This window comes from Clupea harengus, chromosome 2 (assembly GCF_900700415.2).
Source record: "Clupea harengus chromosome 2, Ch_v2.0.2, whole genome shotgun sequence".
Lineage (NCBI taxonomy): Eukaryota > Metazoa > Chordata > Actinopteri > Clupeiformes > Clupeidae > Clupea > Clupea harengus.
The window spans coordinates 29,113,357-29,128,356 of NC_045153.1; the positions used below are offsets into that span (position 1 = coordinate 29,113,357).

The 15,000-nt window shown below is 53.6% G+C and overlaps 1 protein-coding gene across 6 annotated transcripts in view; it reads left to right on the forward strand.

Annotated features, from left to right (window-relative positions):
• Nucleotides 1-15,000, forward strand: part of hdac4 (histone deacetylase 4) — a 161,366-nt gene that overhangs the window by 130,912 nt on the left and 15,454 nt on the right. For all 6 annotated transcript variants that reach the window (XM_031560032.2, XM_031560027.2, XM_031560040.2 and 3 more), the window contains 5 exons: nucleotides 2,186-2,293; nucleotides 4,075-4,130; nucleotides 5,208-5,295; nucleotides 6,253-6,372; nucleotides 7,096-7,193. In XM_031560032.2, the coding sequence (XP_031415892.1) occupies nucleotides 2,186-2,293; nucleotides 4,075-4,130; nucleotides 5,208-5,295; nucleotides 6,253-6,372; nucleotides 7,096-7,193 (470 nt within the window). The remainder of the gene's footprint in view (nucleotides 1-2,185; nucleotides 2,294-4,074; nucleotides 4,131-5,207; nucleotides 5,296-6,252; nucleotides 6,373-7,095; nucleotides 7,194-15,000) is intronic.

Genomic DNA, 15,000 nt, shown 5'->3' on the forward strand with positions numbered 1-15,000 from the left:
CTTGAGCACTCTGCCATTGAAAGCAAAATTCATAAATTGCCGGCGAGCATGTCTGCTGAGTGGGAGACTCCTTCGGTTTACCAAACCCCCTCGCAAGTGCCTGAGCGGGTCACCAAAACACAACCCCACTCCCTTCCCCCCTGTCATCCCCTCCTCATGACATTTGAAAGTTTTTTTAACACACCAGTCAAACCAAGAACTCTTTTGTCACAAGCAATGGGCTCAGGAGAAAGACAAAACAGCCAGTTGTTGTAAAATAGTTTTATTTTTTTATTTTTGTTCCTGTGTAAGTGATAAATTGCCTCTGAAAGGGCTGCATGGTGACTCTCTCAGGTGCTTGGCTGCGTCTTATTGAAATAACACCTGTTGAAGCGGAGACCTGAAATCACGCACAGAATGTCCTTGTTGATTCTGCCATGTGTATGCGCTGAACTCGTGTGTGTGTGTGTGTGTGTGTGTGTGTGTGTGTGTGTGTGTGTGTGTGTGTGTGTGTGACAGAAAGATGGAAATTATTGCATGAGGTGTGAGAACGCAAGTTAACACGTGCATGCACGTGTGTGTGTTTGTGATGCCTTTGTGTATGAAAGTGGAAGGTGTGTATTTGTGTGTGAGCACAGGTCTGCATACGAGGCTGGGGGGGGGGGGGGGGTCACGGGGCTGTTCTGGGGCAGTAATTGCAGGCTGCGGGGCAGTCGTGTGTTAGCATAATGAGTTGTGACTGATGAATGGCTGGCCTCTGTCTCTGGACCGGCCGGGAATTCCCCCCGCTGGAACCTGAGCCCTCGCCAGCCCCCACCCGTCTCAACCACCCCACCCCCACCCCCCCAATCTACCCCCCCCCCCCCCCCCGCCCAGTCGCCTGTTTGCTCTGCATGTCGCAGAATAAATGCCCCCTTCCCAGCACCCTCTCTGCCCTCTCACACACTCAATGCCCCATTCTTACACACCCAGTGCCCCCTCTCATACCCTCATTGCCCTCTCACACACTCAACACCCCCCTCACACCCCCTGTGCCCTTCTAGCACACTCAGACATGCATGCACCCGGTCACCTTTATACATTAATACCCTGCTAATACCCCTACTGCCCCCTCTCGCTCTCCATTTGTTCTCAGTGGTGCACATGTCCTTTGGGCCACTCGCTGTAACCTTTTACATACTCGCTGCCTCCTCTTGGACATTTAAACACGGATGTCACAACCCTCCCCCCATCCCCCCCTTCCTATCTCCTCCCGGCCGACCTCAAGCAGATGGGTCCCCCCTTACCTATGTGCCGTGGTTCTGCTTAAGGTTCCTTCCTGACTAACAGGGAGTTTTTCCTTGCCCCTGTTGCCATTATGCTTGGACTAAGGCTCCAGGCTCTGGGCTCTGTAAAGCGCCTTGAGACAATTTTATGGTTCTGGCGCTATATAAATAAAATTGAATTGAATGTCAGTAACATCTCTTCTTATTACTTCTTATTAAAAAGTTAGTCAAGAGCACAAGTGTATTTGTGTGTGTGTGTGTGTGTGTGTGTGTGTGTGTGTGTGTGTGTGTGTGTGTGTGTGTGTGTGTGTGTGTGTGTGTGTGTGTGTGTGTGTGTGTGTGTGTGTGTGTGTGTGTGTGTGTGTGTGGTTGCACAGTGGTGATCTCATCCTGGTCATCTCCTCTCTGATGGAGTGTGTTGAGTCTATAGCGTCCTCCTTCAGGCTGGGAAGCATGAGGGCGAGAGCAGGCCCAGGGGTCTGAAGGCACTTTCCTTCGTTTGCTGAGCAATCAGGCCTCTGCCCCTGCTAACTCTGAGAAAGTCCACAGCACTTGTGTCGCCCTGTTTGTGGCTGGAAGACTCTTTGTGCGCAGCAGTCGATACTGTTGACTGCCGTAATGAAGTGTTGGAGCAGGGCAAACATCAGTCCCCGTGGTAAATGGTGGTTCAGGTCACGGTGGGTGTCAGGAGCCCCCCGAGAGAGGGGAGAGCATGTTTGAGTAAGCCTCACAAATCTCAGCCATGCTCTATCTACCAGTCTATCGGAGGGCTGTGTCGCAGTCTCCCACACTTTGTGTTGTAATGTGAAGAGGCCAGCATGGGAGTTATCTAAACACTTGATCTGAAGGTCATGTTAGCTAACGTGTGTGTGTGTGTGTGTGTGTGTGTGTGTGTGTGTGTGTGTGTGTGTGTGTGTGTGTGTGTGTGTGTGTTTTCACAGGTTGATAGTGACACCATCTGGAATGAGGTGCACTCCTCCAGTGCAGCGCGTCTGGCTGTGGGCTCCGTGGTGGAGCTGGTCTTCAAGGTGGCCGCCGGAGAACTGAAGGTGAGCTTCCTCCTCCTCCTCCTCCTCCTCAAGGTTTAGGGACATCATTGCATGACAATTATATCCCAGAATGCTCTAGTTGTTATTTGAATGTAGCATCCATCCCGTGCTAATGGCACAGCTATAAAAGGAGCTGGTATTAGATGTCATTTAGACATTCGGCAGCCGAGACGGCATGCAGTGTTAACTGCATCTCTGTGAGGTAGTGCAGGTCTCAGGATGTGCTGCTGGGCCCAGTCCTAAGTGATTAGTGCCAGGTGCCGGTGTCATTATCTTTCATGTATCGGAGACCCCAACACACACACACACACACACACACACACACACACACACACACACACACACACACACACACGCACACACCACTGCCCAAGCGTGCTTTGTGGCACCAGAAATGCTTCCGAGGTGTTAAGTAGCACCTCCAGTCTAATATCCCACTGCCTCAGCCACCCCACACACACACACACACACACACACACACACATGCTCTCGCCCACCCTCTTCCTGTGTGTGTGTCTGCGGCAGCATTTGGTGGTGGTAGCGCCTGCCGTTTGAGCGCGGTGGGCCCCTGTGCAGGCCACCACAGCCACCAACCACGCCATCCGTCTCACCAGACTAACGACATTCCTGCTTGGCACATGGCACACACACTTCCACACGCTCACAGAACGACAAACACGTACACACACGCGCAACTGCACACACATACACCACACGCATCTGGGTACCGCAACAGCAAGGAGGATATACTACCCCCCCCCCCCCCCCCCAACTCCCCCAACCCTGTTAACCACCCCAGACGGCTGGCGCTTTTACTGCCCCTTAATGCCTCCGAGACGGGGCTTTTCATCTTCCAGAGGGTGCCTCTCCTGGAGGATGTTGGTTTGTCGCTCTCGGGGAAATATTTTCCATCACCCACAGGACGCCAGACATAGCCAAAGGACGACTGCGGCGTGCGTTATCAGACGAGTCGTAGATCAGAGGCGAGACGATCCTTTCCTCTCTTTCCTTCCCTCCCTAACGGAGGGGGTGACAGGAAGAGACCCCACGTCGGGCGGGTTGACCTGAAGCGACACGAGTGAAACCCCATCCCTGGGTGACCCCCTGACCTCCCACCCCACCCCTTCCAGCGGGGGGTCACGCCCACCTCAGTGTTCCTGAGGCCGCCTCTCTTCTGGGGTTCTCCTCCACGCCACCTCCCCTCCCCACCGCACGCCTTGACGGCCCCCTTGCCGACAGCTATCAGCAGCTCTGATCTGGGCCTGTCCTCTCCCCTCTCTGCCTCCTCCCTCCCTCCCTCCCTCCACTATAATAATATCCTCCACAGCAGGCCGGCATCATAATCCCCAGCAGCTGCCTCAACATCATTAGAATGGGAGTCCCTCCGTTCACCACTAGAGAAAACAGAGGGGTGGGGGGGGGGGGGGGGGGGTCAAGGGCCGGGGGGAGCTGCATTAACACTGTCCCCAAATACATCACGCCAAATAACCCCCAACACACACACACGCGCGCACACACACACACACACACACACACACACCAAGCCCTTAGAGATCATGCAGCACACGGTTTATGTGTGTGAGAGCATCTCTGACCCAGCCTCCCTCACTGGAAAAACCCTTTAAGATTGAGTGATGAGGATTTGTCCCTGGAGGGTTCAAAGCAGGGAAAGAATGTTCATCCAGAATGTGCCTGTGTGTGTGCCTGTGTGTGTGTGCCTGTGTGTGTGTGTGTGTGTGTGTGTGTGTGTGTGTCTGTAAAAAATGTGTTTGATTTTGCAGAATGGCTTTGCTGTGGTGCGACCCCCAGGACACCATGCAGAGGAGAGCACCCCCATGTAAGTCCAGACTAACCAACCCCCCCCCCCCCCCCCCACACACACACACCCCACCTCTCTCCTCCCTCCTTCAGTCCTCCCTCCTGGGTCAGGCGACTCATGTCAGTCACCCATCACAGCACACAGTAGCAGCCACAACACTTCAGTAATGCACATTGCATCACCCCAGCTGCCTCTCGTGCACACTCTTCTCTCCCATCCCTCCTCTCCCGCGCTCCCACAGCCTGCCCTTCTTCCCATAGACACCCTTACAGCTCTAAATGAAATCCAGCTTACTGATAGGCTCCCCGGGCCAAGCGTTCGGGGAGGTAAGTCAGCACAACCCTCAGTGAGAGGGGCCCCAGAGAGGGAGAGCTGATCATTTTCACACGCCGGGGTGAGACATGTTCGCCTCCTACCCAGCCAACGCTCCTCTGACTCAACCCACTGCGTCTGCACTCCAGTGGATCCCTTCGGTGTCTGATGGAGGATCAAGACAAATGACTCAGGCACGCAGTGTAAACAAAACACGAGAGAGAGAGAGAGAGAGAGAGATTATGCACTATGCTCCAACATATTCACTGCTAGTCATAAATAGATGGAAAGTCATTCTCATGGCTAACCCCTAGGAACCCTCGATTTAGATGGTCATCAAATGAGTTGTGGTACAGCTTACATTCATCAAAGTGTACATTTTGATGTATATGTTTTATGTGCACTATCGATCACCATAGTGGTGGCTTCATGTTACGCACACAAGCTCTGATTGAGCTCTGGTGCTTTGGGCTTGTGCAGTAGGGCGTGTGGTTCTGCAGGGTGAGGCCCTGGTTGTGGCCGTGAGGCAGAGGCAGAGGCAGGCCCAGCCGAGTGGCAGTGCCGAGGGCGACGGGCCAGCGAGCGCTCAGCCCCAGGGGCTCTCCTGTCTGATGTCAGGCCAGTGGCGTGTGGCTGCATCATGCCATTAGCGAAACGAGAGGGAGCGTGCGGGGCCAGGAGGTGGAACTCTCCAGATGAGCGGACTCATACATACCCTCCCGAATACATCATGCAACAGCTGACTCTTTTTTCTTCTTTATTTTTCCTTCCTTCCAACAACAGGGGATTCTGCTATTTCAACTCGGTGGCCATCGCAGCGAAGCTTCTGCAGCAGAGGCTCAACGTGAGCAAGGTTCTGATCGTGGACTGGGTGAGTTGAGAGACATGAAGGTAGTCACAGACAACAACATGAAAAAGAAATAGTCGTATTCTCTCATGTTTGCTACTAAGGCCTTGCATTAGGAAAGCCTTAAGTCAACCGAGTTAAAAGCATTATACATCCACACATTCTAGCTCCAGCCTTTAATGTAGAAAACTTTTCTGCAGCGTTGTCAGCAGAATCACAGCGGGCCTTAACGAGGTGTCATGCCATCCCTGTTAACATGAGCAGCATGAAACAGCAAAGCTCACTCCAGACCAGGACTAGAGGAACACATTAAGGTCAACTGAATTAAGGTCAACTGAGCAGGCTTGTCTTATCACTGAGGCCGTACCATAGGCCCTGCTTCTTGCTGCGGGTCAGGCAGTGGGGGGGGGGGGGGGCACAGACGGGTTTATGTAGGGCAGACGCTGTCCCGTCTCGCAGCAGCGGCGGCGGCATGCGATGGGTCCACATGCACAGGAAGGCTGGCCCCTCGGCCGGCTCGATGAAGGGGCTCCCGGTGCCTTTGAAATGGCTTTCATTTCCTCCCGTCGGTCACGCCGCTTCTGAGCCACCGCCGCCACTCACACACCGAGCGGCTGGAGACAGATACACACACTGCATGCGAGCAGACACCAAAAAACTCTCCCAAACAAAAAATACAAATATAAAAACATGACATGACATGAACAAAGACTAGTTCAACAGGTTATTTCTCGAAATAGATACTGTATTTCATTTGTTCTCATTTCGACGCAAGAGCCGACAAATGTGGTTTGCAGCGCAGCATCTGATGCTGTCATTGTGGTGCTGAAACATGTTTTCAGTCTCTGCATCACCTGCTGTGGCAGAGACAGAATAGGAACATGACGTCATCGTCGTCGTGAAATGTTTCATTTGTTTATTCAGCACTGATCAAAAGGAGTAGTGGAAACAGGAGCATGAACAATGGTTTCCCTCTTTCAGGATGTCCACCATGGCAACGGAACCCAGCAGGCCTTCTACAGTGACCCCAACATTCTATATGTGTCTCTCCATCGCTACGACGATGGAAACTTCTTCCCCGGCAGCGGAGCACCTGATGAGGTAAAGGTTTTGGGCCGGTCTTGCCTTGTTTTAGAAGTTAGTGTTGGATTTCTTCATTGCAGTGTCTTTTTAATAAGACAGTAAATGATCCTCCTGGCAGAAATCAAAGCCCAGGCTGCCTCTGATCAGATCTGCCCTCTTTCCTGAGGCCGCCCTCATTAATACTGCATCCTTTAATCTTCTATTAGCAGGGAGCACTAACCCGGCAGCCTGGCAGCAAAAACCAGCCCTCGCTGAAGGATTGGCTCTTAATTGAGTCGATTGTGAGGCTAAATGTTGTTGTTAGTCAGAGGCGCATTGGCAATAATGCGAGGCAAATCCAATTACTCCTCTCCGTAATATTGTCTTTAGTGCTTTTCCCTGACACCACCCTAATTGTACCGTTTTCCCACAAGACAGTTTAGTTTGATATGGACTTTAATGGCCGGATCATTAGCAAACCTCAGCCACAGTCTCTCTGCCACACTGTTGGAAGCATGGTTGTCTTTAGAGCCGAAACAAAACACATCTGTCTGTGCACTTGTCTTACGCTAGTTCAGTCAAGCTAAATAGCAATGTTCCCTATTCCAACTATTAGCCACTAAAGATGGTTTATAGTTATTGCAAATGGTATTAAACATGGAACATGTCTGACGTGTGTGTGTGTGTGTGTGTGTGTGTGTGTGTGTGTGTGTGTGTGTGTGTGTGTGTGTGTGTGTGTGTGTGTGTGTGTGTGTTCCCCAGGTGGGCAGCGGGCCAGGCGTGGGCTTCAATGTGAACATGGCCTTCACCGGTGGCCTGGACCCACCCATGGGCGACGCCGACTACCTGGCAGCTTTCAGGTAAAGATGCCAGAACAATGTGGGGAAAATGATGAATCCATTTCCACTTGCCTTCCTCCTTCCTTCTATGTGAGTTTTCTAAGCCCCGCTGCACCACCCTCTGGCAAAGCACTCATCCCTCAGGCGTCTCATGTTAAACGAGAGTCCCCCCAGCGGCCCTCTCAGGGCAGGATTTACTGCCCAGCGGCCTCTCTTCTCCCAGATGGGGAGAGGGGGCAGCACCTGGTGGGGCTGGAGGGATGGGGGAACTTGTAAGACAGCCGTGTGTATGGATGAAACTTGAGAAATCCTACAAGGTGGCAGCACCTTAAGCCTCCGTATCAAGGCTTTTAGCGAAGGGGATCCCAGGCCTTGTTGAGATGGCAGCTTGGTTAACAAGCCTGTTTTAGAGCTGTTTTAGCTACCGAACTTCATGCTTCATAAAAGCGGCCCTGGGCATGCAGAGAGGGGAATGTTGAGCGGCCCGTGCCAAGTTATTATGCTGTGCAACCTCAGTGTTGACACGCAGCGTCTGAACGACACGTACGTGTAACTGTTTAAGGATTCGCCTCATTTTCACAGAGATTTGAAGCGTTCATCCATATCTGAGCTGAGGGGAGGGGGGGGGGGAGATGGTGGTGATGGGGCAGGGAGAGAACTGCGTTCCTCTGAAAACAATGACACGTGACGATCTGTTGAAGCTCTGCCCCCCTCCCCACGCCCACGACCCCCCCCATACCATTCTCTTTTATCTGCAGCTGAGGATGATGGGAGTCTTTCAAGGCGTGCCAGTAGGGCTGAGATCCATTAGCCCTGCTGTCTAAGCCTATTAATAACCCCTCTGCACCCCCCCTCCCACAGTCCTCCGTGCCTCTCTGCCCCCCAGGGATGAGGGTGCAGGTCCGATTCGTGCCGCCCCACCTCGGGCCTGCTTTGAAGCAGCCTCCGCGCTCAACGCGTTCAGGCTGCGCGTGCAGGTGAGCCGGGCCGGCTGGCCAACCGGACGGACGGACGGACGCGAAAGCACAAAGGATGATCATCTCACCCCACTCGTCTTCCTCTCCTCTCTCCATCTCCATACCCCCGCTGAGCTGTCGGCGAGGAAGTGCGGCTATAAATCTCCCGAGGCGGAGTGCGTCTCACAGGCTCCCCTCCGCCGCCTCTGGCACGCTCTCCTCACGCACGGCCTAAATGATGCCAGCTGGGTCACAGGCGCCCCCCCCCACCCCACCCTCCCCTGACCCGCGGCGAGGATTGGTCACGTTCGCACCCCACATGCGCACCCACACACAGGCCTCTGTCCATCCAGCCCACCCCGCAGTGCCCCTCAGTTTCATCGCTAGGCGGAAGGCCTCATTGAGTTGTCTGCACTGGCTTTTCCACTGAGCTCCATTAATCTAAATGATTTCATCTTAATCTGAATCTTATGATCCTCTCAGTGAATTGTGTGAACCCTGTTCACTGAATCGCGAGAAACGTCTCGGTGAATGGTTTGGACCTTTTTTTTTTTTTTTGTGAATCGCGTGGACCTCCTCAATGAGTCGTGAGAACCTGTCGATGAGTCAGCTGAATGAGGCCGCGGGCTCTGATGAGTCACGTTCATTTCATTTTTGTGAATGAATGTTAAGTGTGCAGGCTGCCCTCGCTGAGGCCGAGAGGCTGTGTGTCAGAGTGCGATGATGTCTGACTCAGGCTGTTAGTCAGACTGTCAAGGGAGCGAGAGAAGCTACTCGCTCTCCCTTTCGCACTCTCTAATTCTCTCTTTCGCTCTAATTCATTCTTTCCTTTCTTTCATTTTCTGAATGAGCATCGCTGTGAATGAGCAGCCCTCTCTCTCCCTCTCGCGCTCTCTCTCTCTCTCTCTCTCTCTCCCTCTCTCTCTCTCCCCCTCTCCCTCTCCCTCTCTTTCTGCCATATGACTCACATGGGCCTGCCCCCTTGCCAGGTTCTCTTCTCTAGCCTTGGCATGGAATAGAAACCCGGTTGCACCACTCATGCGCGGTTCACATAAACACCGCTGCTATTTTGGAGCACGTCCGCACCCGCTTAGACGCACACCATGGGTCGGATTGCCTCCACTACCAGAGTGCAGCTTCGCTTCCATAGCATTCGGTCCTGTTTCTAGCCACCAGCTCCAACAGGTTGGATCTTCCAAGATGCCTGCGAGCAGGACGCTGTTGGGACAGAGTTGAGCCAACCAGAGCAGCATTTGCCCAAGTGTGTCTCCCATTAAGAGCAAACATGGCACCCTTTCTTTTCAGCTTTGTCGAAGTTCCCAAAGTCGTCTACCCATCACCTCCTCACTAATGAACCTCAGCCTGTTATTTAACGGATGAGCAGCACCAGAACACCAGCCTGGTCAGCCACCAGAACACCAGCCTGGTCAGCCAGCAGAACACCAGCCTGGTCAGCCAGCAGAACACCAGCCTGGTCAGCCAGCAGAACACCAGCCTGGTCAGCCAGCAGAACACCAGCCTGGTCAGCACCAGAACACCACCCTGGTCAGCCAGCAGAACACCAGCCTGGTCAGCACCAGAACACCAGCCTGGTCAGCCAGCAGAACACCAGCCTGGTCAGCACCAGAACACCAGCCTGGTCAGCCAGCAGAACACCAGCCTGGTCAGCACCAGAACACCAGCCTGGTCAGCCAGCAGTGCACTTTGGCCCGAGCAGACTCATAGGGGCTGGTGAGGACGCAGTTAGGTTAGGACTCTCCAGCCCCCCCCCACCCCCACCCAAGCCCCCATCCCATCCTCTCCCTCTCATCCTCTGCCCCGCCGCCGCTGCGTTCTCAGCCTCTGCTTATTTACTGCTCCCAGCGGAGTGGGGAGGGCAAGCACAACAGCTCATATATCTCTCTCTGTCTCTCCCCCTCTCCTTACCTCCTTCTCCCTTCATACACACACACACACACACACACACACACACACACACACACACACACACACACACACACACAAACACACACAGCCCTACACTGCTCTGCTGCTCTCCCCTTGTTTCTCCTCATAGTTGTGCTCTGTTGGCCCTGTGAGACAATGCGTGCCTCGCGGGCGGCACCTTCTTATTTAGCCCAAGCCAGTGCCACGTTGCATTTGCAGGGGATCAAGCCTGAGATGCAGAGAGAGAGGGAGAAAAAAGATAAGAAAATTGGCTGTAATGAAAAGCAGAAGCCCAGGCACTCTCACCATGAACTTGGAAACAGAGAGGAGAATTGAAGTTAATTCAAACCAGCTCTCCGCAATGCCAGATGACAGGGCTTTGAAGTGTTTTTTGCCTCGCTCTCTCCCTCTCTTTCTCTCTCTCTCTCTCTCTCTCTCTCTCTCTCTCTCTCACTCCTTTCTCTTTCTCACTCACTCCTTTGCTTTCCCTCTCTCTCTTTTTTTTCTACAAGTGGAGCGATTGGAAAAGCCTTTGAGCCTGACAGATAGCCATAGCTAGAATTAACCCTTTGCGGGTCCCTCGTTGTGGTTCAACAAGTCTTGTTTGACGTTTTTTAATAAGCAGGCCCCAGTTGTTCACCCAAACCTCTACTGGCAGGCGTCTGTCTGAGGATTAGGTAACCTTAGAGCACAGATCGATTTTCAAATGCCTCATGATCCCTACTCCTCGAGCCCCCCCCCCCCCCCCCCCAAGCCCCCAGCGACCCCCCCCCCCCCCCCCCCCCCCCCTACTCCGACTCCCAAGACTCGCAATTTGTCTCAGACCTTTTCGAGGGGAAATCTGCATGGGCTATTGCTAATTACCGGTCATAAATTCAAGTCAAGCGCATCCAGTTTGATGCTCAGGCCTTCCTTTCACCGGCTCCAAGTGCTCAAGAAATCCTCCCCTAAGCACCGAGCATGACTGTCTCTCCCCCCCCGGAGGAGTAGCTTGGCCACAGCCAGAGGATGGGGATTTAACAACTGGAGGAAGGGAGTGAAGTTTGGGTGGAGGAGCAGAAATGAGGATCCTGTGAACGGAGGTCTTCACATCTCAGTGTCAGTGTCATTTTAGTGAAGATATGGACTGGGAGGAGGAAAAAAAAAATGAACCTCGAGTTGGATCGCGGAAGGGTGTGAGTGTCTGCAGGATGCTCATGGTTCTTTACAACTGGCCAGTGTCATGGATAGCATTGCTGGGTCCTTAAGGGACTGGGCTTTCCATCACTCTTTCTCTCTCTCTCGCTCTCTCTCTCTCTCTCTCTCTCTCTCTCTGTCTCCCCCTCTCTCTGGCCCTGGCGCTCTGTGCTCCAGAAGGGATCTGGCAGGGGCTGAAGTGTTGCTCCACGCCCTCTGCGTGCACAGCCAGTCCTCCCTCTGACTCACTTCTGGCGGCACTTCCTCGGAACTGGGAAGACACGAAGGTGAGGAGGAGGTGGTGGTGGTGGTGGAGAAGGAGAGAGAGAGGGGGGGGGGGGGGGGGGGGGGGGGGCTCGGTGACTAGCCACATCATAGCATCGCACTCAATTCCACTGCCGATGTGTATGTGTGTGTTGGTCCGCAGCACAATGACTGTATTCAAGCCCTCAGTCCTCCCGGTGGCTCCCAGTGCTGGAAATAAGTTGTAGCCTCTCGCCCCCATTGCTCTTGATGTTGGTTCATAGTGTTTGGGGGTGGGGTGGGGGGGCTGGAGCAGCGAGAGACATTTCACACTCTCCTCTCCTATTACTATGTCGGAGTTGGGGCAGAATTCCTCCTGCTTCGCCATCGAGTCGGCCCTGCTCTTTCTCCAAATATTTATTTGACCATGAAATGGATAGTCTCCTTCATTTCGTCGGCGGATTGGAATAACACAGGAGTGATGAGAGAGGCCGTGTCATGACGGCGTGTCAGAATTCCGAGCTGCGCCGTACACCGAGCTCTGCCCCAAAGACGACCTAACAAGAATGCCTCTAATTGGTGAGAAGGGGTATGCTCCCAGAAGGCCTCACGAGGAGGTCTCTGCGTGCTTCATTCCACCTTTTATGTTACTGATCTGCAGATTGCCATGGTGTTTAAGGGTTTTTTTTCCCCCCTTTAAGCTCGGGAAGGCTATGTCTTTACGTGTGTGAGAGAGACTGAGACGGAGAGACTCTGCCAAGCGAGTTTGGAAGGGCTGGAGGCCTGTGCTCTCCCTAAGCTCCAGACACTGAGCTCAAGCATCTCAAGCCTTTGAAGATCCCACTGAGACAGCCAGCGTGGATAAAAGGAAAGGGGCCAAAATAGTCTGTTCCCCGTTCCCATCAGGAGCAGAGGCCCCTCGCTCTGCTTCACTCGTCCCCTCTCTTCTCGTCCTCTTGACGCAGATCTGATCTCCTCTCATTTATGAGGCGCGCCTCTGGTTAACAAGCCCCAGGATGTGAGGAGGTTAGATAGCCAGAGAGGGCTCTTGGAGGAGCAGGCCAGGTGGACCTGGGTGCTTTGGAGCTCGGGCTCTGTGTGTGCGTGAGGTGTGCAGATTACACCACCAGGTCAGAGGGATTTTGGAGAGGCCCAACCCTCTTGTGAAAAATGGCCAGAGTTGTGAGAACATGTTCCTCGGAGGTTTGGCCCCGCCGCCCCTTCCATTTCATGCTCCCCCACTAAGAGTCATGACAGCAGGTCCCCACGGGGGTCACCCAGGGCCTAAAGACCACTTAAACACACACACATAAACACACACACACACCTGAGCAAACTTTCCACATTTAGAGCCGAACGTGTCAGTGTCAGTTGATGAAGGCAAAGGTCTGGTCCCTCTGTAGTCAAGGAGTGAGACTCTTCTCAAGGCGAGGTTGAAAGGGTTACGAGTCTGCTTTGACTTTTATTCATTGCATATCTGTGTGGTCCAGACAATGATTCATCCATCACTGTTCAATTTGATTCGGTTAGCTTCAGGAATGATCGCACACGTCAGCAGGCAGCCATAAAACATCGAAACGAGCTGACAAGTCAGCAGACACACAGCAGTGGAGTAGTAGGAAACACACACAGACACACAACACCGCCACCACCCCTGCTCTAACTATGCAAGCCATAAATTTCAGTGTAACCTAATTAGTGATGCCCCTTTTTCATCTTCCCATTTGTGCTGTCTGATTCATTGGGAGCGTTGTGAAATCCCCATAATGTGCATTTCACACGCATCCACTGTCCAAGTCACACACAGTCAAAGGCACTCATAAACGCTGGGACAGATAATGGATCATTCGAGGAGTGTCACGCCTGTCGGACGGAGGCAAGGTGACGGGAGAAATTCAATGACGCTAGCATATTTGACAGGCGCCTGTTCCTACTCACATCAAAGCACTTGTGGTAGTGTGGGGGGGGAGGCCTGCCCACACCACACCACCACCACTAGCTCTGCTGTCATTCCTGAAGCAAACCCCCACCATCTCTCTCTTCCCCACCAACCCCCCCACCCCCACCCAGCCGCCCTCAGCCTGTGGCTGCCCGTGGAGCGCCTGTGGTCCTGTTCTCCAAAGAGCCCAGGTCTTTAATGTCGGAGTGGGGCGGTGGGGAGAGACGCAGGAGCCCCGGAGCTTTGCTGTGGTCAGACAGCCACAGTGGCCTGGCAGGTCCGACGGGCCTCCCTCAGCGGAGTGTCACCTGTGGTGGAGACCGAGGGAGAGACAGGCTGGGAAGAAGTGGGCTGAGGGGCAGGAAACGCGGATCTGTGCGAGTCGACTCACTGAGAAAACACACGTACCCTCTCCACCAGAAAAACAGTCCGCCATGTCGGACATAAAGCTCCCCTTGAGAACGCGGTCGTCCACCGTGCTTTTATATGGACAGCTGTCGTGAGGTTTTTGCGAGGTTATACTTAGGATTATGCAATCTGTGACGTGTGCAGCAAGCCCTGACCAAAAGTCTCTGTTGTGCAAAAGCGCAAGAACAGCCTGTAGGGGTGTAAGAAGCTAGCCGCCCTGGTTTGTTTTGAAAGCTGAAGGAACTGCTTTGCGATTCTAGTTTTCTTCTCATTTTTTTTGTGCCTTATTTTCTGTGACGCATCATCCTGTGAAGTCTGCACACTACACCCACTCGACCAGCAGTGCTGACGGATCTCGTCTCGCTGCCCGCATGACATTACCCCCGGCTGTGTCCGTGACGCAGGCGATCTCCCATCAGACCCTCCTCTGGGGTCTCAGACCTCCTAAAAATACTTCCAGCCTCTCACTGGCGAGGGTACCCAGGCCTGGGGGAAACAGGCAGCTGGGGTAGCGGCGAGGTGCTGTGCTGTGCGGCGCAAGGCAGGGGGGCTTGGCGTACGGGCGCCTGGCGCAGCCTGTAATTGTGGCGAGCCGGGGCGAGCACAGGATGGAAAGAATGAGGCCCAGGCCCAGACTCAGCTGCAGCCGCCTTGGCCCCGGCCCGGCCCGGCCCACTCAGGAGCTCCTGGGCCAGCTGCCCACCCACAGCCAGCAGGCCAGCGCCATGTTCCTGAGGTGAGGAAAGTAGAGGGCTCCACACCGGAGCCTCCGGCACTGCTGCTGCAGAGGCACCCAGCGGCCGCCACCGATGCACAGGGCATCCAGGAAGCCTGCAAACACCGACACACACGCTCAGATATGTCATACACGTAGTACACATTTTTGGCCAACTGTATGCAAACATGCAGTGGAACATACAAGAAGACCCGATTTACATACACAATGCACAGATACGTGTTGTTTTCTAACATACATAATACACAGCTGTGTGAAACAACCCATAGAATCTTCACTGGATTACACAGAAGACAAGCAAGATCTGTTTGACACAACCACAGGCAGAGCACAGGCCTCACTAAACCAGACCATGGGTGTCGAAGCCAGGTTAGGAGAATAAAGCGGCCATATTCGCTGCTGGCATATTTGCTCCTTGGAGTCAGAGGGTTCAAACGGCAGGAT